Raw genomic sequence first — 24,603 nt, forward strand, 5'->3', positions numbered from 1 at the left:
TGATAGTTGCACTTTAGTCTAGTTATCTCAGTGGTGCGTCTCAAACGTTTTGGCAGCCATTGTATGAGGAATAAACTGACAAACAGTTTATACTTCATGACAGTACAACAAGAATCACAGTTTAAAGAAGTGAGTGCATTTGTAAAACTATCCATACAAAGAAAAGGAAAATTTTTACAGTTCTGTTTTCAGTATCGGGTGTTGGAGCGTAGCAGTTCTAGAACATTTTACATTAGTGGCAAAGGGGGGGCCAAGAGGTCCTGCAGGGTGGATGGGAGGGCGGACAGTACGTGGTATTTACTGTTATAACTATTTATTGTTATTCATGCCCTAACACAAGTGTCTTAATGCACAAGAGAAACAAGAGTGTCAGACAAACAATCGGGTGCCCCTTTGAAGTCCCCCAAGCTTCTACTTCAACAATTTAAAATGAGAGGAAACCTACAACAATTATTCTTAAGCAATGAATTAGATGGATACAGGTGTTTGCATTACAATGTCAACTAAAGTCATATATATATATATTTTGTTTAAAAAAAATTGGTAGTCTTAGTGGGGACATGCAATATGTCTGTCGTAGCTACTAAGCATTATTACATATTGAATTTAATATTAACCAAGTCAAATGGCCAATTATCCAAAATTTGCCTGCTAAATAATATAATGATTGTCAACTTGTAACAATATTGGACACACGTCCCTCAGTTGTTTTCAACCCGTCAACCATACCATGTTACCCTCCTATTGAAGCTAAAATAATGGATCGTCTCATGTGTCATCTGCATTGAGACACAGAAAGTGTATATCCAAAGGTCTTATGAAGAAAGATGGCAAAGAAAGGCAATGTTCAGTTTTTGTATTTTAGATTAAGACTTGACAATGCTAAGCATTCACTCTGTTATATGAATTAAATAGAGGTAGTAAATAATTGTTCTATAAACGATAAACTATTATCAGTTTGCTAAATATACAATTTTGTACAATGTCCCTTACGTTTCCAGTGTGCATATGTTTAGCTAAGACAAGTCTCATGTGCTACTTATTTCAAACTGCAGTCGCTGTTACGATTGTTTATTCAAGGAAGATTTCCTAGTAATTATTTATATGTTTGTGCCCTGAGGTGGGAACATGTAAGTACGGTAGTCCACTACTAGAATGTTATGACCAACATTTTGGTTTCGATTTTTTCAAAGATGGTAATAGACCAAAGGCAAGCCCGATTCAGAGAAGTGACTCCAGAATTCGTGCTTACTGTAAGTGCAGTAAAAGTAGTTAGTTATAATTGAAGTACAAAAATGTACATCACCCATCTCCTTCCAGAGAGCTAAAGGTGACCTGTGCAGCAACACATTTCAATCAGAAATGTGTCAATACTAAGAGCTGCTAGATTTGTGGCGCTGAGTGATGAAATATGTACGGAGGAATAAGACATAAGCTGTGGTTCAGCTGGAGTTCATCTGCCTCCTGATCACTGCCTCTGTCCCCTCTTTCTGGACCTTCATCTTTATCCAATCTCACATATGCTAATGTCTTCTTCCTCTCAATATATGTGTTCATCTCCTCCTCGTTCCTCCTGCCTTGACCCCCTCCGGGTCTCTTCAGTGAACTCTCTTTTCCCTTTTCCTCTTTCTTGTTCGTCCTGATCACTTCTAAGATATGCTTCTCTTTTGTCCTGTTGTTGAATCACTCCCAGCTACTTGGCCTGCAAGCAGCGTCTGAATTGTGAAAAGCGACGGTACAAATGCTTGTAATAACTTTACACGTGTAGGGCCATGTAGCTAATAAGTAGCATTATCATAAATATAAACATCAGAAAGTATTTATCAAACGCACACAGGCAGACTGTGTGTTAAGAATCCTGTTTTTAGGGTAACAGGATCGTATCCTGGTTTCATTGATCGGCCTCATTGCTGTGATTAGTTTACGTGTTAATAGTACCGCATAGTTAGCAAAGTGGATCCGATCTCAAAGCTAGCGCTGCGTAATGCGAATATTTTTGTAACGTCAACGCGCCAACACAGCGCCCGTGGCTTGTTTAAACGATCGAGTTAACGGCAGCGTCTTTATTAATATTTTATTTTAAAAAGCTCCTCGTCCTTTAGTAAAAACAAAACTAGTGGAAGGGGAATCTCCCAGGGGAAGCCCTGATCCACTAGGGTCTGCGGGACAGCCTCGTTCCTCCTTCTGCAGCCTGTGGAGCCGGCGGTCTGTGTGAACGCCGCTCCGCAGTTTAATGCAGGGCGTAGCTGCCTTTTTAACCGCAGCTAAAATGACTAGTTTTTAAATGAATTCACTATTTGACTAATGTAAATGCTCTTTTTCGGTGTTGAGAAGCCTTGTGAAATAGTGTATGTTTGTTTTAGTACAGTTTTTAGGGAAAACAAAGTTAGGGGGGGCCAGCTGGGGGAGCAAGGCTTTCTCATAGTGGGGGGGGCAGCTGCCTTGCCCCACCAACGTAGATCGCCCTGCGTGTCTGAGAGATGTATCCTTAAATTCATCGTTGCTCTCAAAGTGCACCAGGTTTCAAACTCAATTATTTTAAAAAAAAATTCTTCCAAGGGACAAGTCCCTGACCCCTAGAGGAGGTGAGGACCCCAACTTATAAAATAGCACTTTACCTCTGCTTACACCTATATGCCATTTTATATGCCGTGAGCTGATTATCGAGCTTCATTGTAAGAGTCGCGGGTACACTGGGTATGTGCGTATTCCACTGTAGCGCCCGGTACATTAATGGGAAACCGTAGTTTGTGCATGTTCAATATATTTGTAACACTGTACACATGAACGTTTCTTTTTTCGGTTCACCAAAAAAAAATCTCACTCCAAGCTGAACTCAAATGAACTTCATGCTATCTGCACAAATGGTTACCACTGAACATTAAAAAAATCAGGCAGTTCAGGGAGAATTGAAGGAAGGCAGGCAGGCAGCTTTGCATGACATTCTTCTGGACGTGTTTCATTGTGCTGATAGTGAGGATGAGTCAATCCCTTTTTTGGCAAGACAGTAGTGATGGCCATCTTGATGCTGGTGACGTGTATTGTGCGAGACCAGAGATGTAGTTCATTGAGCGGTTTCACACAAAAAAAAGTGTTACTTCACAGTTTTACGGCAATTCTTTTTTTATTAACTTGCAAAATTATCTTTTAAATTGACAAACATCATATGTGTAATTCGTGGCACAATTGAAACGGGATCGAAATATAATCTTTCTCTCGCCATTGACTTCAATACATAATTTTTCCGAAATAAGTTCCCATGGAGTTCCACCGGAAAAGGAGGGACTTCGCCTATCTATTCTGATTCTGATCGCAAAAGCCAAGCCAAAACTATGCTGCGTTCACTGAGATACGTGGAAGTGGGGAAGGACAACGCTTAATTGCGGATACGTCATATCACATTCCAGCACAGTTTATTGCTCTTATACCGCGATTGTTGCCAACTACGATACTCAACAGCTCGCTTAACGGAACTTTGACACTGGTATCAGTTTTGTTTACCACCAATCACGGGAGTATTGTGTATAGAAATTGTTGAGTTATATTTCTTGCGTTACCTTACATCAATGAAGGCAACATGACAGAGGGAGGGCTGTCACTCAGGATGCTAAACTACTCTTTGGTAAGCCCCGCCCCCCAAGCAACATCAGGGCCAAAAGTTTGAAAGCGAAAAAAAAATCTGAAAGTGAAAAGTGATCTGAAGGCGAAAAAAAAATTGAAACTTGAAAAAATAAGATTTAAAACTGAAAATAAATATTTTATTCCAAAAAATTGCTGAACTGAATCAAAATAATATCCAACCTGAAAAATTATTTCAAATACTTGTTTTTATTTTGAGTACATCATTGTATTTTTCAAAGTTCAGGATAAAAACTTGAACTTTCAAATACATTTTATTTGTTTGAATGATCAAAACTTATGACCCTGATATAGCTCCATAATCCTTGCGTTAATAATTAAATAATACAAAGAATGTGCAAGTCTGTCAGCATTTTTCAAATCTGAAGGAAAGTGCACAAAAGCTAGAACATACAGACAATATTAGATGATAGACACTGGTTAACTAGGAGTGTTGAAATTAATCGTGTCTACGATGCATCGCGATGCGGTCGTGGATTTTTACAATAACGTCACTCACTGTCACTTGAATATCAAATCGGTCGGTGGCGCAGAGATCAGGGAACAGACGTGACAGCGGCACAGCGACACCAAACACGGAGCAGTCTGCTTTGTCCACCAACACAAGAACACCAGTCCAGAACGTGTTCAGTGGTAACCATTTGTGCATGTTCAACAGCAGAAGGACCCGCTCTAAATCAGTCCGTGTCGCTGCGGCTCAGACACACAGGGATTTCTGTTTTAAAAAAATACTCGCGTTAAAATCATGTCAGGTTTTTGGTGGATTTAATTAAGTCTTGGATTGCAGAGTATGAATGTCCTCTTGCTATTTTCAGACGATACGTGTGTAAAGTTTGTGAAGGCAGGAGGAAAAAAGCTTCCGCGATCACCGTCTCCTCTGTTCCTCCCAACCCTGAAAATAATGAGTGACGGGCTGATAATAATCTGATAGAAACTTTATTATTCACTTAATCGCTGATTGAGATATGATAAATGGGATTTATGTAACAGTAAGACAGAGAATAAGTGTGCACCCACATGCAGTATTTTTGTTTTTATATGCTGTTGTAAATACTGCTGTGTTCAGACTCAAGTCATGTTTGTGATGCCACATTCAGGACGTCCAGTGTCCTTTTTCTAACAGAAGACCGTTGCTAGAAGCTGCAGCTAGACTGCAGAAGCATTCGTTTTTAGTTTTTGAGGATGGAAAAATTTCACACACAGATATAGGGAGGCTAGACCTATACAATTGATTTATTTTGGTTTATAAATTAATGTCAACATTTATGTTATTGATTTCTGAAGCACTTTCTAAATAATAAAAAGAGAGTTCATATTTACTGCATGTATTCATTGATGAAAAAGAAGCCATGTGCAGTAATATAGAAAATGGAGGATGCAATGCATTGGTATGACTGGTGATGCATCGGGATATCGAATCGAAGACAGGATAATCGAATCGTGAGACCAGTGAAGATGCACAGCCCTATGGTTAACACTTCACTTTTAAAATATACATACAGTACTGCCTAACAGTCAAGATTTACGTAACAGAATGTTTTAGCTGTGAAATTAAATTCAAAATTAAGATACACAGTTTTGTAATATAATGATACAGTACCAATAACAATCGCTACCATAAAACAACACCGAATTGACAGAGTTCAATGGCAAAAAGTATTTGGAGCCTATTCCAACATTTTAATTTTGCTCCACAAAGCCTCCCCAGCTGTCTGTGTAACAAGCTGGATCCTAGCTCCCTGAGGTCAACTCTCATTTTACAGGAACTCTGGCACTTGAGCTGAAAGCCTTGATGGTGAGAGACCACAGTTAATCGACTTTCTTTCTACCCTGAGCTGTTGTTGTACAAAATAATTATAGATTCAAAAAAAAAGAAAAGATCCTTGCCGGGGCTCTTTTGTGCGTTGGGTCTATAGGAGAAACCATACAACAGCGGCAGCTACCGAAAACATGGCCTTCATACTGAAATGCAATTTCACAAGCTCCTCGACAGACAACGACCGCCTTTTTTACCGCAACAATGGCCGCCCGCTTCCATACCAATTTGGCCGACCGGTGTGGAACAATTGGGTGGCAGCAGAGGTGACAGGTAATTTAAAGGGGCAAGGGGAAGCTGTAGGAAGCGACTGTCCAGCTTGATTCCCACCAATGTGGATCACAGGTAGCAGCACAGATATACTAACATAGAAAACCCTTCTTTGTAGGTTAGGCTTTAAAATACAACATATTGTAATAAAGAAACAGCATCATTCAGAGCAGAATTATTAGTAATGGGTGAATTTAACTTGAATTAATATGTTTGACATTTAATTTATTGTACTTTGAGGTCCTGTCCCTAAAATGCTGCTCTGTGCTTTGGTGTAGCCTCTAAAAACACAACTTACTCAAAGAATGTGCAAATTCCTCAGGTTTGCAATGTACTTCACAAATAAAAGACTCTGTTTCAGGAACAGCGTGTGCTCTCTGTTGCGAGGAACACATTATTTCATTAAAATTAACCTTGTTCTGAATCTTTCTGAAACATAAAACCGTTTGTAGAAGCTACAAAAAAAAGGTGTAAAACAGATCGAAAGAAAAAAGTGTATTTGCTTGAATTGAATGATGCTTTCCACAGTCAGTGTGTGTCCGCTGAGAGTTAGTGCGCTCCAGCTGTTAGGATCCAGTCGCACTGACTTGTTGAGGACCCTGGCTCCCACTAGTGCAGCACACAGGCCCAGAGGTGGTGAGACACAGAGCGGCACGGCGGAGGAGGCGAGGGACGGAAACAGATAGCGATGAAAGACAAAAGAACGTCAGAGCAGTGGCTGCTGAACCCCGCGCAGCTGCTCTTGTTCTTCAGGGAACCCAGCCGGGAAGCATCGCTCAGGCGCCTTAATTCCGCTAATGTGTGCAGTGATGCAGTGTGCAGGGTGGGGGTGAGGGTGGGGGTGGATTGCTGTGGCATTAATCCCACAAACTCTAAATATGTGGCTGAGAGACTGATTGGGGACCAGCTTCACTGGCCTCTGGCCACTGGGCTGAGCTGAGGCGGTCAGTGGGACTGAGCGTGGCGATGCCCACCACCTTGATCAGCTACAGCCTGTTAGGAGGCCTCTCAACACGCCAGCACAACGTAAGGGAGGAGCAGGGAGGCAGGAACAGAAGGTCTGGGAGTGTGTAAGTATGGAAAGGGGTCGAGGGGCGGGGGTAGAATATCTATATGGTTGACTGACCTGGCAAGGATGGCTCAGGTGGCCTGAGTGAAGTGAGAGGACATAATCTAATAGTAGGCAGACAGGCTGTCAAATATTAATATTAATACAACCTGCTGCAACACAACTCAAATACTTTTTAAAGTGAATTTCTTCACTTGATCTCACTGTGAAAAAGTACAGAATATGAAATGTATTTCAAATGTTTTTCTTTTTAATTTTTTTATGACAGTTACTCAGTTCCCTTATGGCCAAGATGCTAACATGGTGGACAAAACTACAACTAGGAACTCACAATTATATTTGACATATTTGATCATATTCCTATTGCAATTTTCTTCCATTCATCTTTCATTTTATTTCACATATATTGTACATATTTAGTATATTTTTCCTACTTTTATTTGCACATTTCTTTTAGTCTATATTTAGTTTCTTGTTTTTCGTAGTTATTATAATTGAATTCCCTATTGCGGTTTATGTTATGCATCAATGCACCAAAACAAATTTAATTTAGGTGAAAGCCAAAGCAATAAACCGCGTTCTGTTGCTCATGCCCATAAGAAGGCATTAAAGAAAAACTGCAGGCCCACAGCATAAAGAGAAGTATCCATTCATAAGAAATAACACCCCTATTACCTGGGGGTTCACACTGCAATATTCCCTCATAACGCACATGTTAGCTGCCTCTATACTGAGAATGACAGGTAAGATGCAAGGATTCAGATGACCACTACCACCAGGGGGAGCATGTGTACTGCAGTCAGATGGATGGATCACTGACAGCAAAACATTTGAAACTATATGACCAGTTATTTCCATTCCTTTCATTCATATTCCACTCATAGTCAGCTAGACAGTCAGTCAGTTTTCTACTTTGACTGACAAGGTTGTTTAAATTAAAAACACTTTTGATTACATCCCTGAAGTGAAGATGCATTGTCTGTAACCAAAGCTTTCATCAGTTTTCATCAGAGGGTTAGACCTCCAGGATTTTGCCCTGTTGAGGAACACATTACCTGATGTAGCCTTGACGGAGTGCTTTTGTAAAAAGTCCAGCGTCTGAGCCAAAGCCTTCTTGTTGCAGTGAGTGGAGAGCTCCTCATTACATTCATAGCACCTGACACAATGAGACAAACAGGAATTTAAGTTTCTGTGGTTTCTGTCAAATATAATATGGTAAATGATATATAGGTCTGGAAATATGTATAGAAAACACAATGCCATTTTCTTTTTATGTAAAGCCACCCACTGGAGGCATCTTGACGTGTGTCATAGCAAGGTTACACACATTGGCAGTGTGTATAGGCTTGTTTTTTTATAAAGTTGACAATGAATGCAGTTTGAGGTTTCTCACCAGGCCTTCCACGTGCTCAGGCTGATGGTGATGCAGTGAGACTCCGGATTGAAAGCTTGGTGGTGCTTTTCAGAGTGCTGGACCCCAGACTGGTTACAGCCCTGTAAGAAAGAACATTTTATTTTGCTTAAAGATAAAAATCTTTGTTAACAAGTTTATCAAACTACTTCCATTAAGGTTAATGTACAGCATACCATCTTTTTAAAAAGGCAGCACTAGGGACATTTGGCACATTTCACACATTGCAAAACAATTTAATCTTTGTCCACAGGAATCATTTAAAAATGTGCATTGAGCTGTCAACAACGGAGCAGACATACTTGTGTTTGCACGCGCTTCTGCAACAGTCTGGTTCAACAAGCACATGTTGTCGTCCTGTCATAGTGGACTTAATATTTATTACTTTGAAGCCTTAATCTGGAGATACCAATGACGCACCAACGTCATTGTGCAGCCCTAGTTTGCACTGATTACTATTGAAAAATACAATTACAAATATTTGTTACCTGGAAGCCACACTTTAAGCACACAAGGATGTCATGGGATGCTGCTGGCTCTTCATCGATCATGGTCCTCTCCTTTAGGCACTCAGAGCACACCACCCACACGTTGGAGAGCACCGACTTCTTCACTGAGCTCAGGTCCACTGCTTTACTCACATGCTGGCATGTCAACCCTGGTTTAAAACAAAATATGCTGTAATGAAACATTTACCCTTTCAAATGTCGCTTTAAAAAAAACTTTTAGGAACATTTCTACAATTCTCAGTGATTATGTTTTGAAAGGGGGACGATGTGCAAAGCACCTACAATGAATAACATGAGATGGGACATCCCCACAAAATCAGAAAGACAAGTACCTTAATAAAATCCATTGTAAGGTACACATTCCATTATGGGTATTCATACAGATTGTTGTCCTGCTCAAGTAGCACAAATGTATAATTATTATATTATCTAGACAATAAACTGATTTTTTTTTTTTAAACGATTGCAGTTTAGTTGAAACCAATGCTGTGTTTAACTACTTTAATTAGTAAAGGGCAGGGGATTAATATACTTGGTACATTTTTAAATAAACTTGGTGAACATTTTTACAAAAGTAAATATACAGCCCCAATGTCAACAGTCTGGTGCACTGTGCTATTTCAGTGACTTACCGCTGACTTCATCTGATGACTCCTCATCTCGAGGTTTCCTCGGTTTATTAGTCCGCTTAGTCATATCGGCGGCTTTCAAAGAGAAGGGGTCCTTTAGCCGCATCTGAATAAAAAAACATAGGTGTTACTTTACATAAACAAACTATCTTAACATGTGTTTCAACAAAAGTAATTGAATGTAGCAACACTTGCACAAGGTTATACCTGCCATGATAATTGTACTTATTGGAGCACACAATATATTGAAAGCCAGCTAGATGGCAATCAAAAATACACGTAAATTAACATGATTATGGTTGCCTTTTGCACTTGGCACAGTAGATCTAAAATGAATCAGTGGTTGCAAGCCAACCTAATGTGTTGTTTTGAGGGTATTTACTTGGCACCTGATTAAATCTGATCTCTTTTAATGCATAGTCCTGACTTTTAAGAAACTGAATTTCAAATTAAATATATAAAATGTCAATGTAACCAATGACTTTCTTAGCTCTACCTCCTAATGACATCAACAGATATTTCTATTTTCCTTGTTGATTAACTGCTGACATTTTTAATTCATGCTGGTTTTAGGGGTTTTACACCCTCAGTTTGGTATTTAACTGGTTAAACACTTCTTAGGTGAAGTGGATGACTTTGCTTGATAAGAATATGCCACTGTTTGGACATTATAATTGTATAGTAAGTAATACGTCTAAGATAAATATCCAAAAAAATCCTCCTCAAATGTTAGGGTCTGTTTAAAACTGTTGATACACTGTCATCCCTAAATACATTGTAGCACCCCAAAGCACCCTTCAAAAATCACTTATCCCTAGCCACATTGCTATTTCAAAATCATTGTTTACTATAGCCAAAACAACTAAACATGCAACTGTCCAAATAGTTCATAGTACGTCACTAAGAATAAATATAGCTAGCCAAATAAAATATGATACCATGTTAAGAGATAACAAACGTTACATAGTAGTGTCTGGTTATGAAGCCCCAAGCAGTCTCGATAGTCCAATTGAGATGAGCATGAGAGGACCTACATTGAAACAATAAATACATAACTTCCCCACAGTTGTATTTGGCAAAGCTGTATGAACTCACCTCTTAATATTAGCTCCTATGTTGACTGTGTTAGCTAACCTGAAGCCAACAGTGAGATGTCAACTCTTCCTGGCTAGCAAACAGGCTAGCTACATTAGCTTGTCAGAATAAATACAAGATTAACACGTGTGTTTTATCCAACAACAAACGGAGATGTTAAGACATTTCAATGCAAACTACAGAGTACCGATAATAACAGCATAATTTTCTTAATAATTGTTCGTGTTGGCCTTTGACTCTCTAAAACTGTTTAAGCTTTCGGTTGCATCAACTGGCAGTCCTAGTCAACATGTGACGCACTACGGCAACTCAGCTTGGCCTAATGCTGCATTCATGTTCAATGGGAAATGTCTTAGCAAAAGGCAAAGCTTACCAGTTTCTGAGGTATTCAGGAGCCTTTCCAACGTATTAAAACCATGGAACTATGGGGATTGGTTTGTTCGTATGTTCTATTTAAAGACACCGGTTTTGGTATCCTTATTTGTCGTACTATAAGTGCAAACTGAATTATTATGTCAAGTATTTCTGTTTATTCTACGTGAAATTATTGGTATCTTCAACAAAAAAAAGCCATGCATGCCCCTAAGAGCGGCATATGCAATGATGGAAGTATTATGATAACTCTTGATATTAAATAAATGGACCTATGTGGAGAGATCTCTGCCGGATTTCCTACGACCATGTGCATTATTTCATATATCTTATATTATCTCTTCGATCAAACTTCGGTGCAAAAGTTATTGCCCCTTAGAGAACATAGCACTGACTTGTGTTGGTAATGGTTTGAACTTTGATATATTAGGTACAATAACTTTGATAAGAGCAGGTTAGGAGAGGGCAGAGCCATTTACTCTGGGAGAGGGTATTTTAGACCTTGAAGGGATCCGTATCCGTATTTCTGCGCATGCGCATGTCCTTGTTGGCAGGGTGAGCAGTTAGAATTTTAGTAGCTGTTGCTCGCTGTATAATTGCGAAATTATTGGGTTTTGTGTTGACGAAGTGTTAATATAAAGTGTAAGCCAGGGTATAACTGTTCACGCATGGCTCTCAGAAGGTGTTGGAGGTTTGCAGCAGTTGTTCCGAGGCTGTTATGGAACAGTACCGTCCTGCCTGGAGGACGAAGCTCTGTGTCCAGCCTTGTCAACACTCACCACGATTGCAAACGTGAGCTTTACATTATATTATTATTATTATTATTATTATTACTACATTAACGGTGTACTATTTCCAAACAAGTTCTCCCGTCTAGGCTACTGTCCATTTAAATGTCAGCTGGTTGGCTCGTGACTCACTATAATGTTATGAAAATGTTCATGCTGTCTGTTTTGCTCAATGGTGCAATGTTATGAAGTACATCTACTCATACTATTCTAAAGTTAATTTTGGAGGTACTTGCATTTAACTGAGCCTTTTCATTTAAACGTATTACTCAACTACGTTTTGGAAGTTAGTTACTAAACAGATGCAGTCATTATTTACAAAACATAAATCAATTAATAAACATTGCAATATAATTTAAGGTTAAGATGTGTAGGAGCAATATAGATAAAGGGAGGCGTGTGGCGCAGTAGAGCCTTGGTGTTGTGATCAGGGGGTCACAGGTTCAAACCCCACTGCAGTCAGCATGTCGTTGGGCAAGACACTTCACCCCAAATTGTTCCTGTGGGGATTGTACACAGTATTGAGTATGTAAGTCGCTTTGGATAAAAGCGTCTAACAAGTAACATGCAATATAATTCAAATTAGCTTTACCATCAGTGAGGAATACATTTATGCATCATAATCCAGTAGTTTAATATATAAGATTATGAAATTGGCTATTGCCTATAATGAGTACTTTTAGTTTTGATAATTTAAGTACATATTTTGATATCAACACTTTTGTACTTGTAGGACTTTGAAGCAGGACTTTTACTTGTAAGAGTATTTTCAAAAGTTGATATTGCCTCTTTCGCTATAGTGCTTTTTCCACCTCTGGTTTTGCTTTCAGACACAGAGTTGCTGCTCCGTGGGTTCAGTTCAGCGCCACAGAGCACAGATGTGAGTTATGAGCAGCTGAAGCAGCTCCTGTCTGGCAGGAAGGCTGTGGTAATAGATGTGAGGGAGCCATGGGAGCTCAGGGAGTATGGCTCCATCCCTGGGTCAATTAACGTCCCCCGTGAGTGTTACACTTCCTAAAATAATCAGAAAATGTGTGTTAGGTTGGCATGAATATAACGTCAGATCCAATCCCTAATCCTCCAGGTGGCTTCCCCACACTTCAAAACGCAGTGATAGCTCATAATCTGTGTGCATAAATAGATGCACTTTATGCTGGCAAGTGGTTAAATTAGTTGGTAAATGATGATTCGAAAACCCACATCCAAGCACAAATTATAACAATAACAGCCCTGTCTATAAATATGTTATTTATTTTATATATTTTATTTAATATTTAGTTGGGTGGCAGGAACTCAGTCTGTAGGGACTTGGCTTGGGAACAGAATGGTCACAGGTTCAAGTCTCAGAACGGACCAAGTTTTATGGAGTGTGCACTGTTAATTTGCGAGTTCACCTCGTCGTTGAGCAAGGCACCACACCCTGTCACTACTCTGTGGACGCTGTATAGTAGCTTCCCACTCCTCCTAATACATGGATGGGTTAAATACAGACTCTACATTTCAGTGTGCATCGCTGTGTACTCCCCCTTGGGAGTCCCATCCCCTAGGTTGAGAACCACTGTGTTACTAGTATGTTATCAGGGCTCATTAAAAATGTCCTAAATCATCACACAAAACATTTATACATCAGCACGCACACCCAGGGCTCTGTTGTAGCTACTTGGTTTCCTCAGTCTCAGTTTATAATAGCAGGCCCTTAATTAAGGAAACATAATATGGAAAGACAATACTACATTCCCAGTTTAAAAGTCTACTTAAAAACGCTCCTAATGGTTGACATTCTGATTTGACTCACAATTGTTCCCAGACACATTCAAGTTTGGATTTACCTAATAACATATATTTAAAGTACTACTTCTAATACTACATTTGTATGTGCTGGTTTGATTTTGCAGTGGCACAGGTGGGGAATGCCCTCCAGCTGGATGCAGAAGAGTTCAATGAAAAGTACGGAGGTGAAATGCCCCAGCAGACAGATAACATCGTGTTCACCTGTCTGGCAGGGATCAGGAGCAAAAACGCCCTGGACACAGCCGCCTCCCTGGGATACAAAGAGTGAGACATGTTTCCCTGCCATAAATCTGTAAAAAATAATTACTTCTCACCTCATCGTTAAATTAATAAATTACCAAAGTATTCTAGCCATGTACAACGAATAAGGTTTCTTGTTTTTTGTTAAAACCATTTTGTTATCACAGGCAAAGGCTAGTGTACCAGTCAAATGTTATGGCTAAGTTCATATCTGACATTTCATAGTGAGCCAGTGATAAGTCTCACCAACTTGAGGTTACTGACCTGTGCATGAGGACAACCCATCATGCAATGCTCTTTTCATAGAGTGCCAGTGTCTAACTGTAAGAAGGGAAAAAAGGGTAATTAGCTCAAAATGCTAACAATATATGCCTTTTTAAATGCAGGATAATACAATGTTGATCCAGGAAAAGTAAAACTAGTGCAGTTTTATTTTTGAGTCACCTGTGTTTTGTCATTCACTTTCTTCCCTTTTCTCTCCCTTTCAGTGTTCATAATTACCTGGGTGGATGGCAAGACTGGTCGAAAAATGAGCAGCAGGACTGATCTGAGGATTAAAGAAAAATAAATATATTTAAAGCCTTTACTCAAGATCTGACTGGCAAGTGAGAGTGCGTAACGAGGAGGGTTTTTAAAAGGTTCCTTATTTTTTCTGTTGTTTTAAGAGCCAGTTCTAAAAAGAAAATATTGTCTGTGAATCCCAAAGACTGAAATAGGAGGGCCCAGAACACTTCTCTGCTGCTGATTGTATTAAAAAATACTGCAATGTCACTTGAAGTTACTTGTACATTAATTTATTTATCTTTTAAAACTGATAAAAACTTTTAAATAGACACATATATCACCAGTGATTGTTGTAAACCATACTACAATCATGAATATACGATTAATAGAGATTTTGTTTCCAGACTATGCAAATGACTACTCCACTGTGTATGATTGTATAATACAATGAAGCCATCCATCTCATAATACAGATAGTTCAGCATTTCGGATCATGTGTTGTAAATATTAACTATTTTGTTTGTCATAGATGCATCTGCAATTGTTGCCAAACTCATTCAATAAATACTATTATAATTTGGATTAACACTGATATTCAGAGTGTGTTTTGTATTTTTTTTTTTACAATTTATAAATGGAAGAAGAAGTTCTGAAATATGTTACTTTAAGGGGCCCTATTTTTAGGGGGCTTTTCCCTTTTCTGTAGTGTGTTATATGGATTTGTGTGCATGTTAATGGTCTGCCAAGGCTAACATCACAAAGTTCTCTCCAGTGGGAGTTCCTCTCCCACAAATTCCCCCCATGCCTGAAACGCCTCCATTGGACTCCTTTGTTTACTCCACCAACATAGTGACATCACTACGCAACACTGGCGCTCCTATTGGCTAGCACTCCAACACATTGTACGTGATATGCTAAGGAGCTGGACATTTCACACACATTGAGCTGCTGACCAATCGCAACAGAGCCGACCAGCTAACCAATCAGAGCAGACTGGGCTCTGGTTTCAGACAGAGGGTGAAAAGAGGTGCTGCAGCACAGGCAGTATGAGGAAAATAAAGAGCTTCTTGAACATTAAAGCATGTAAACATGTCACAGTAGAGACAAAAAATACAAATATGAACCTAAAAATGTGCATAATAGGGCCCCTTTACGTACAAGTAGCAATACGACTGTGTACAAATACTATAAGTCTTGCATTCAGTATCTAACTTCATTCCATTTTTACAGAAACAGTACTGAAAACATACTTCAAGGGCAAAAAGTATAGTACTCATTCTACATAATAGCCCATTCCAGAATCATATACATTATATATTCCTGGATTACAGTTATTGATCCATGAATGTGTTTATCATTTCCTTATTGCAGCTGGTAAAAGTGTATGTAATTTGTATTATTTATTTTATGAATTGATTGATGGGTAGCTCAATCAATAATAAACACTTTTTATAATAAGTTATTAGAATGTGTGTTAATAATCAAAACATTCAAAGTAACTTAAGCTGCCAAATAAATATAATAGAGTAAAAGGTATCATATTTACCTTTAACATGTAGTGGAGTAGAAGTATAATGTGGAAGAAATTGCCCAAGTAAAGTAGCTCAAAGTGTTACTTTAATACAATACTTGAGTCATTTCCCTTAGCTGCATCCCACCATTGCAATTTATGGACAATGGCCGTCGGTTCTATTAAAAAGGACATGAGAAAACATTTGTCTGAATATATTTCTTCTATAAATAGGCATAGGGTGGCCGGCTGAAGTGACAGCCGTTGGGACTCAGATGATCTACGGTGTTGAAGGGCCATGTCTAATATCCACTGTTTCCCAGTATGAATTTGACACCCACCCTCGAGGGACCATTAACAGGTTCCTCCGTCATCCGTGATAATGAATGCGGTTGTTTTCAACTGAGAAGAATGCCTCTGTAAGTCGACCACGGCCATGGACTTTGTTCTCTTTTAACTTTCCCTTTTATGAATTGACCTGAAAGTCCACACAGACCACACAAATGACATTCCAGAGATGAGTTTAATGTATCCAAGTGCCAAAACTTAGAATCAAGCTGTTGATTCTGAATCATGTCACATAGGAGACTGACGTATAATTGACTTTCATGATGCATGAGTAAATATGTGTGAATGCCATTTCTGTTTATAGCAAACAGTATCCTCCAAGCAGCCAAGGAAAACTCCACATTATTGTTCATATTTATATTTAAATGTAAAGACAAAGTGAAATAAATAACTCTGAAACAAAGGATTTCTATCTCTATTTTAGGTTTTCCTTAGCTGTTTTTAGCTGAATACAATAAAAAAAAAAAGTAGGAGGTCAAATTGTGTTAGCATTTTGAGTGAGGCTTCATACAGTTGGTAATAGAAAATACAATATTTTGGTGCTGTTATTTGATTTCAACATGAAAATAGCAGCTTAGTAGAAATGGATTGCTCGAGCCTCAGGGGACTGATTCCACACTGCTGCAAGATCTAGGGTCAAAATGTAAAGAATAATTATGCTTATAACAGCAATAAAAAACATCTGGTTGTACTCACAAAAATTGTGCAGTATAATACAAGTCTCTTTATCCTGTTCATCAGAAGAAAACCGCCTCATACTTGTGCAGGTCCACAACTTGTGTTTAAAATGAGGAGTTTCTGATTAAATGAGACTTGCAGACATTGTATGAAAGTTTGACATTGGATAAACTGATATTGTGATTCAATACATCAACAACCGTCTCTGTATTTTATTTTATTTAGATTATTTGTCTTCAATGTAAGAGTGTTAGTTATTACTATCAGAGGTGGGAAGTAGTGGAGTACAAATACTTTGTTACTGTACTTAAGTACATTTTTCTGGTATCAGTACTTTACTCCACGACTTTTTACTTTTACTTCTTACATTTTGAACACAGATAGGCTACCTGTACTTTCTACTTATTACATTTTCCAAACAGGCTGGTTACTTTAGTTTGAATCTGTGTTTGGTGGCGTGATAATTATTATTTAGAGTCATTGCGTGCCTATTGATTTGAACACGATCCGTGTATCAATCATTTCCTGGTCTTCTCTAAAGAAGAGGGACCAATGAAAACGTTGTCATGTTGCCGTTGTTCAGCATGGAAACATTCATTAGCTAACAATGACATTATTGTTCTATTAATATAAAGGGAGGTGAGGTACTCTTTAAAACAGCTGGTAGTTATGGGTACTTTTTACTTAAGTACATTTCAAAGCCCATACTTCTTTACTTTTACTTGAGTAAATAAGTCAGTACTTCTACTTTTACCAGAGTATTTTTAAACACAAGTATCTCTACTTGAGTAAAGGATGTGTGTACTTTTGCCATCTCTGATTAATATACAAATAATCATTTTGGGGTTTAAGTATTCCCTTAAAGCATTTTATTACTTGGATTTTATGTTTTCAATGTGCTGAAAACTAATATCATCTGACTTTTAGACGGTTTATGGTTTAGTTATTCTGTTGTTATCTGTGTGTGTGAGTTTCAGATTCTCAATGAGGGCTAATGTTGCTGGTAGTTCATGTTTACAGTAAATGTTAAGGACAGTGCAGCGTTAACTGACCCTAGGTGTTGGGAAACAGTGACTGTTTCTCCCCTCATCACCGTGCCATGTCAACCGTAAACTCCAGACTTCAAACCCCCCCGCCTTTTCTTCTTCCTCCTTATTTTCCCTCAGAAGCAGTTCATTTCATTTTCTTTTTGTTCTGATTACTTTGGTTTTAGCCTAATATGTTGGAAACAGATCAGACAAATAAGTACTAATAATGCCAAATCTAGCTGGGGTTCTTTGTTCCTCTGCAGCCGCGGCCTCATCAGGTCACCCTCCAGCTTCGGCTCAGCGTTCTATTAAAGTCCCTCGTCCCATCAGAGCACATCACATCACTGCTCTACCTATACTGGCGGCTGCCGGACCCTGCCTGCCTGCCTGCCTGCTGCCCAGGTCTGGGGTGGACACGGAGGTGGTGGATGTACCATAATCCTGGCAAAATCTATCTGATAAAAGGGAGGCTGATACGTGTTCACACTCTGTGTTTTACAGAAAGACTAATGGGCGATGAGGTCAGCCACTAAGCTCTGCTCCTCACAAGCTGCTGGCAGATATCTGAGCAGCAGGTCAAGCCTGAGTTGGTGCGGAGATTCGAGATTCCACAGGTGATGGCATGAACTGGGCTGTCCATTACAAAGCCAGGGCTTGGCTAGAAATGGGAGGTATAAAACCAGAGCCTGGGTTGACAATCGGAGAGTGCAAACAAGGTTGAAAAGCAGTACTGTAGAGTACCACAGACAGGCCTTGCTTGAGTATTTTGAGGATTTCCTCCATCCCCCTTCAGAGAACCAGAGGAAAAACCCAACCATGAGCCGCAGCCAGGACAGGATCTCGTCCTACCGCCGTCACTTTGAGGACAGCAGCAGCTCGTCCTACCAGGTCAGGATGTCCAGCCCATCCCCCACCAGGAGAGACTCCCGTCATGCCTCCGCCGGCTACTCCTGCAGATCAGGGGCCGGGAGCATGCGTGTGGATTCAGCGGGACAGAGGAACGTCTCGGCCGCACGCAGGACTCGCATTAGTGGGGCAGGGTAAGCACTGTCAACTGCAGTGACTACAGATGGAGTGATGTAGGGGTAATGAGTAACATAGTCGGATTATTATTTGCCGTTATAAACATGTTTACCTTTTGCTCTTTTTCAAGACATTCCTTACTCTTTCAGTAAATGTGATGTATTTTGCTCATGGGTGACTTCAGTGTGAGTGCAGGAGCCATGGTGTGTGTTGGGCCTACTGGAGAACCTGCTATTGATCTGGATGTTGCTGCAGCTGAGAACCAAGAGTTCCTCAGCACACGTACAACTGAAAAACAGGAGATGATTGTTCTCAATGACAGACTGGCTGTATACATTGACAAGGTAACGCGGCCTTCATACTAACCACATTTTACTTCTTCTATCAGTACCGATCAATACCTATGCAAATGGACAGGAAACATATCAGTGTCTGGTTAGATACACTTTAAATCACAAAATATATGTTCCTGTACAGGTCCGATCACTTGAGCAGCAGAACAGGCTTTTGGAATCTGAGATCGAGGCGTACCAGAACCGCTTTGAGAATCCATCAGGTCTGCGCCTGCTATACGAGGAACAGCTGAGGGAGCTGAAAAAGATTGCTGACCAGATGAGAGTTCAGCGGGTGAGACAGAATTCTTCAAGTCGCGCATCGCCTCCATTCCTTTTTTTACATTTCACATGCTTAGTAGACCATAAGGACTGAATTGTTTTGTTTCCGGCGAGGTTTTACACCTCACTGAGCTGTATTGGATCCATCCAAGCAACAATACAAGATGTCAACTTGGTGTTTTCAAGGTTGCTAACCTGGTAACAGGCTTATTTCTGGCAGGCAAATAGAGACGTGCCTCCGCGTGTTAGGTGTCCTGGAGCACAGCTGTCTTCAGCTATGATTTATACACAGATGAGATGGCTTCATTTTACATTTGAACTCACACACGCAAACACACACACACTCACACAGGAAATAAGTTCAAATAGAAAATGATAATGCAAAAGTGGCTGATCTACAATTTGCACAAACCTCCTAATCTGAAAGGCAACCAAATTACTTCTGGCCTCTTTGTTTTTAGGACCTTTCCTTGGCTGCGAAGGACTCCACAGCTGTTCAACTGGAGGCAATCAAAATCAAATATGAGGAGGCAGTGGAGCTGAGGAGGAAAGCCGAGTTAGACATTGAAACCTTCCGTCCAGTAGGTTGCATTTAATTAACCAATTCCTCCTTTGTCTTCAAATTAGTTTGCAGTGCCAAGTTAATCGTGGTGTGTGTTCTTTAGGATGTTGACAAAGCCACATCCTCTCGCATCGCCTTGGAGAAGAAGCTGGAGCAGCTGGAGGTTGAAGTTGAATTCCTAAAACGGGTCCATCAACAGGTGGATAACAACTTCACGTAAGAATGATTGAATCAGCTTGCCTTTCCTTTTCCTGATTACTTAATATGAAATGTTTTTCCCCAGGAAATTGAGGAGCTCATGAGCAAGATCTACTCAGCTCACGCGACAGCTCAGAGTGCATTCGAGCTACCTGACCTGGCAGCCGCTTTGAAACAAATCCAAACCCAGTATGACGACATAGCAGCCAAAAATCTCCAGGTAAAATAATCACACATCAGCTGGGGCAAGGTCTCTGTTTTTTAGATTACATTCATATACATTGTTCATCCCTTTTATTAGGAGATGGATTCATGGTATAAAAGCAAGTTTGAAGATCTGACCAGTAAGACGTCAAGGCATGTGGATAGGGTTCGAGGCATTAGAGATCAAATAGCAGGTGCCAAAAAGGATGTGAGTATTACAAGTGATTTCTTTTTTTTAAATAAGGAGTGATTGACAATTGATATTGAATGAGTTGAATCCCAATTAAATGTCTCTAGATCCAAAACAAAGACCGTGAATTGGATTCCCTGAGGACGAAGAATGAAGCTCTTGAGTTCAAGATCAGAGAGACACAAGACAAGTACAAGAAGGAACTGGAAGACCTGCAGGTAAATATAGGCTTGTAATCCCAGGGTGCATGTGATCACACCAGATTGTATATGCATGCAGATACAAAGCCACAGCAATGATCAATTCATACAGTAATTTGATGGTTTTGTTAACCGAATAGGCTCGGATTGAGGCCCTGCAGTTTGAGCTGAAATCCTACAAGGAGAAAATTGCCCTGCACCTGCGCGAGTACCAGGACCTTCTGAACGTCAAGATGTCTCTGGAGATTGAAATTACAACATACAGGTGAGGGAAAACATGTGATACAATGGATTTAATGCCATTAAATATGTTTAAATAAATGATAACATTGGTTTGTTTTTGTTACAGGAAACTTGTTGAAGGAGAGGATCTGCGGCTCTCTGGCATGATGCAAACCCTCTCTCTTAGAAGTTGTAGCATGAGTGCCATTGGTGGTGGGATGAGCTTCAGTGGAGGAGGAGGAGGAGGAGGAGGAGGAGGTGGTGTTGGTGGAATGGGTGGCGGCACAATGATGGGAGGTGTTGGTGGCATGGGGAGTGGAGCAGGAATGAGTGGTGCTATGGGTGCAGGTGGCATGGGAACGGGTTTAGGTAGCGGCGCTGCAGGAATGGCTGGAAGAATGGGTGCTGGAGGTCCAGATGACAAGATGGGCCCTGCTGGTAGGGCAGGAGGCGCTGATATCGGTTATGGTCATGGATCAGGAGCTCGGGGTGTTGGTGTAGGAGCTGGGGAAGGAGGTGTGGGTAGTGGTGGACAAATGGGTGCTGGAGGAATGAATGGTGTTGGCACTGGTGCTGGCGGACTGGGTGCTGGTGGTTTGGGTAGTGGGGTTGGGGGTGCAGGCACTGGTGCTGGAGGTTTGGGTGCTGGGGCTGGGGGTGCAGGCACTGGTGCTGGAGGTTTGGGTGCTGGGGCTGGGGGTGCACGCACTGGTGCTGGAGGCCTGGGCAATAGTGCTGGAGGATTGGGTACTGGGGCTGGTGGTATGGGGGGCACTGGCATGGGGTCCGGAGGAGGAAGTGGCGGTGTTGGTGGAGGGGCGGGTGATGGAAGTAGTGGAGCCATAGATGGAGATGGAGGTAACAAACAAGGAATGGGTTCTGCTGGAATGGATGGCGGAATCGGAGGCAGCGAGGGGATTGATAGTGTGGGTAGAGGTGACGCACTATCCGCCGTTGGTGGAATGGGGAAAGTTGGTGGAGGAGTTGGCGACGGGATAGGATATGGATCGGATGGATATGATGTCCACGAGCCTTACGCAGAGCAGGCTGTGGAGCTGACAGAGAGGAGGACGGTACTCATTAGGTAAAGGTACTATCTATTTTTCCTATTTTTTTAAACATACCTATTGCACTATAGCTCAAGAAAATAAACATCCTTGATAAAGAAGGAATTAGTTAACCAATATTCTGACAGGGTGAGGTATAAGTCCATGTATACAGGCAGCAGGGATCAAGAAGTCGAACAAGCTTTTTTTTTCTTTTTCACTATTTGTTCTTTCCTGATGTTTCCAGAACGGTTAAAAATGAGGATAACGTGCTGGAGATGGACCACCAGGAACAAACCTACATCATCAGTGGTGCAGCTGATGACTCTGACGAGGAATGAGCAGCATGAATTCCCAAGTGACCGCTTCTCACCCTTAACCCTCCACGCCCCTCTGAGCTTTGCACTGACCAGCCCATGTCTGGGCTCTGACCTTTACCCTTTGCCCTGGACAAGAAGACCATGACCAGAGCGAAATCTTCAGCTCATAGGGTTTAAATGCCAACACCTCTAAACTTTAGTGTGCCTTACCCTCCCCCTTTTTTTCTACCAAAAATAAAGCTATCAGCATTCAATCACCCTTGTCTTTCTTGATGTCTTTTTCAGTGTTTGTGTTTGATGTGCCTTATAAGGACAAAGAATGTTATGAATACTATTTTCAATAATGGAATGAGGTGTTGCATATTTTGGTAGCTTTGGCTTGGATGGATGAGGAGTGAAAAAAGGGAAAGTAAGTAGCAAGAGAAGAGCAGAACAGAGAGAAAGACAGAGTCACCTGAGGGTTGAGGCGGTCATCCTGACACTTTCTCGAGGGCTAAGGAGTCAGTCATTCAAATTCTGTCCTGCAGCAGAGTGACGGCACACAGCCGTTTCCTGTCCTCATTCCATCCATATCCACACCTTTTCCTCCTGCTGCTGATCGGGAGCGATTGGATCTGGCCAACAGATGCCAAACACACTCAGTGTCCTGTTCAAGGGCGTAGAGCAGAGACATGCAAGAGAATCTGCAACAAAAGATAGGAACAGGACCAGTGATGTTATGGCAGCAATAACATGACTATGCCAGTATTACAAATTAACACATCTGAATAAGGTCAACTGTAGATTATGAATGTAATATCATTTTACAGAGTGCTTTTACATTAGTAGAACCCTAAATTATTTTGCTTTTGAAGAAAGGAATGATCAAAATGGCTTAATATGTATTGCTTAATATGATTGGACAAGACTTTGGACAAAACATATTGAAATACAAATTAAGAGTAACCAGCAATAAAGAAGTTCCTATTCAAAGAAAATGCTGAATATCAGAATATCTGATAAAAGAAAATAATAATATATATTTTTACACACTAAGATTTGAGATACAAAAACCATAAAACGAAAAAAAGTAATTATCGTTAAAGACAATGCGCCTCTCTTAAATCATCTAGTATATCAATGCTTAATAAGTCATTTTTCTGATGATTATGCTCAGACCTCATGTAGAAAATAATCAATATTTGCCTCGGACATCATTTCCACAAGCTCATCCCACCCGAAACGCGGGAGACAATTAGTTTGAACCTAGAACTGTCAATCGGCGATATAATGAGGAGCCGCGAGACGCTCATATCATTAGATTACATTTTGTTACAGCGAGTTATTAATGTGGACCCGACCCGAACGATGTATATAAATCAGCCTATATATTTAGGCTGAAGTTCAGGGAGATAAATGCACTTCTCGTCAAAGTGATGGGACGGAATATATTATCAATACAATTAACAGACATGCAGGAGAGCGTGTGTTTGTCTATGTGTGTGTTTGTGCGTGTGCGTGGTATGTGGAGCTCTCCATGGTGCTTCGTCTTTACGGTGCAAAATATTATGCATTGGAAGGAACGAGGCTTGTTATTAAGTGAAATAAACAAACAAATAAACAAACAAACAAAACAATGTTTAATTAATCTGCCTTTACAAAGACATTATTTTTCCCCAAAAAGCATTCCCCAAAACATTTTCAATCTGCAATATGACCTAGTTATTTATTGTTTCGAGATTCGTCAGACTTAGATATAGCCTAACCTTTTCTTATATTTATATATAGTAATATGCTCTTTTTTTATTAAATGTATAATAATAGTACTTGTATTATAAATAGGCATGTATTATTATTTATATTTCTAGAATGTATTTAATTACTGCAGAATCTCCGCTACAAAACAACCTAAATTGTGAATTTTGCCTGTCTAAAACATAAACGAAAAAGGGGGAAAACAATTCAGATATTTGTTCAGATAATAAGCATGACTTCGGCTGAAATATCTCGCCCCGTTCAGACATACAGACGAGTAAAGGTTACGTGTCTTTAAACATGCACTTTGCCATAACAGTGGTTTTTCTCACACTTCTTTTGCAATAACACTAAAGCCAATTGGGTCACTAACCTCCATCCTATGAGAAAAATGCACTTTTACCCTGAGCCGAGGGAAAGAGCTTTCTTATATTCACCAAGAAGGGCAAAAGTTGTGACTTTCTTTGAAACCTGTGCTTCTCTGTCACTTTGTGCATATGCTTTGGGTGGCTAAATCCCAATTAGGGTCGGCTGACACGCTGCTCTATTCACGCAGAGCCCTGCCTGCATACATTTGCCTAGGAATGAACTTC

At 40.3% G+C, this 24,603-nt stretch overlaps 3 protein-coding genes across 4 annotated transcripts in view; 2 read left to right on the top strand and 1 right to left on the bottom strand.

Moving 5' to 3' along the window:
* usp45 (ubiquitin specific peptidase 45) overlaps positions 1 to 10,721 on the bottom strand; it is a 38,744-nt gene extending 28,023 nt beyond the window's left edge. For both annotated transcript variants that reach the window (XM_010780844.1, XM_010780843.1), the window contains exons 1-5: positions 10,439 to 10,721; positions 9,347 to 9,449; positions 8,694 to 8,863; positions 8,188 to 8,288; positions 7,850 to 7,950 (exon numbers count right to left, since the gene is read on the bottom strand). In XM_010780844.1, the coding sequence (XP_010779146.1) occupies positions 7,850 to 7,950; positions 8,188 to 8,288; positions 8,694 to 8,863; positions 9,347 to 9,449 (475 nt within the window). In that variant the 5' untranslated portion in view covers positions 10,439 to 10,721. The remainder of the gene's footprint in view (positions 1 to 7,849; positions 7,951 to 8,187; positions 8,289 to 8,693; positions 8,864 to 9,346; positions 9,450 to 10,438) is intronic.
* A 601-nt stretch (positions 10,722 to 11,322) lies between these two features.
* Positions 11,323 to 14,721, top strand: tstd3 (thiosulfate sulfurtransferase like domain containing 3). The gene is made up of 4 exons (XM_010780845.1): positions 11,323 to 11,602; positions 12,429 to 12,596; positions 13,494 to 13,653; positions 14,118 to 14,721. The coding sequence occupies exons 1-4, from the start codon at positions 11,479 to 11,481 to the stop codon at positions 14,173 to 14,175; spliced, it is 510 nt and encodes a 169-aa protein (XP_010779147.1). The 5' UTR covers positions 11,323 to 11,478; the 3' UTR covers positions 14,176 to 14,721.
* Positions 14,722 to 18,513: 3,792 nt separating this feature from the next.
* Positions 18,514 to 22,297, top strand: LOC104953825 (desmin). The gene is made up of 11 exons (XM_010780848.1): positions 18,514 to 18,737; positions 18,911 to 19,064; positions 19,198 to 19,347; positions 19,796 to 19,915; positions 20,000 to 20,095; positions 20,180 to 20,314; positions 20,396 to 20,506; positions 20,596 to 20,706; positions 20,829 to 20,953; positions 21,038 to 21,994; positions 22,204 to 22,297. Exons 1-11 carry the CDS (start codon positions 18,514 to 18,516, stop codon positions 22,295 to 22,297), a joined length of 2,277 nt encoding a protein of 758 aa, XP_010779150.1.
* Positions 22,298 to 24,603: the final 2,306 nt, after the last annotated feature.

This window comes from Notothenia coriiceps, unplaced genomic scaffold, assembly GCF_000735185.1.
Source record: "Notothenia coriiceps isolate Sejong01 unplaced genomic scaffold, NC01 NC01_scaffold00022209, whole genome shotgun sequence".
NCBI lineage: Eukaryota > Metazoa > Chordata > Actinopteri > Perciformes > Nototheniidae > Notothenia > Notothenia coriiceps.

What these genes read in the sequence shown, in the direction of transcription:
- tstd3 (XM_010780845.1), top strand. Translation starts at nt 11,479, where the DNA reads ATGGCTCTCAGAAGGTGTTGGAGGTTTGCAGCAGTTGTTCCGAGGCTG. An exon ending in TGGGTCAATTAACGTCCCCC is followed by an intron (nt 12,597 to 13,493) that starts GTGAGTGTTACA and finishes TTGATTTTGCAG; the next exon opens with TGGCACAGGTGGGGAATGCC. An exon ending in GCCTCCCTGGGATACAAAGA is followed by an intron (nt 13,654 to 14,117) that starts GTGAGACATGTT and finishes TCTCCCTTTCAG; the next exon opens with TGTTCATAATTACCTGGGTG.
- LOC104953825 (XM_010780848.1), top strand. Translation starts at nt 18,514, where the DNA reads ATGAGCCGCAGCCAGGACAGGATCTCGTCCTACCGCCGTCACTTTGAG. An exon ending in TAGCAGGTGCCAAAAAGGAT is followed by an intron (nt 20,507 to 20,595) that starts GTGAGTATTACA and finishes AAATGTCTCTAG; the next exon opens with ATCCAAAACAAAGACCGTGA. An exon ending in ATTGAAATTACAACATACAG is followed by an intron (nt 20,954 to 21,037) that starts GTGAGGGAAAAC and finishes TTTTTGTTACAG; the next exon opens with GAAACTTGTTGAAGGAGAGG.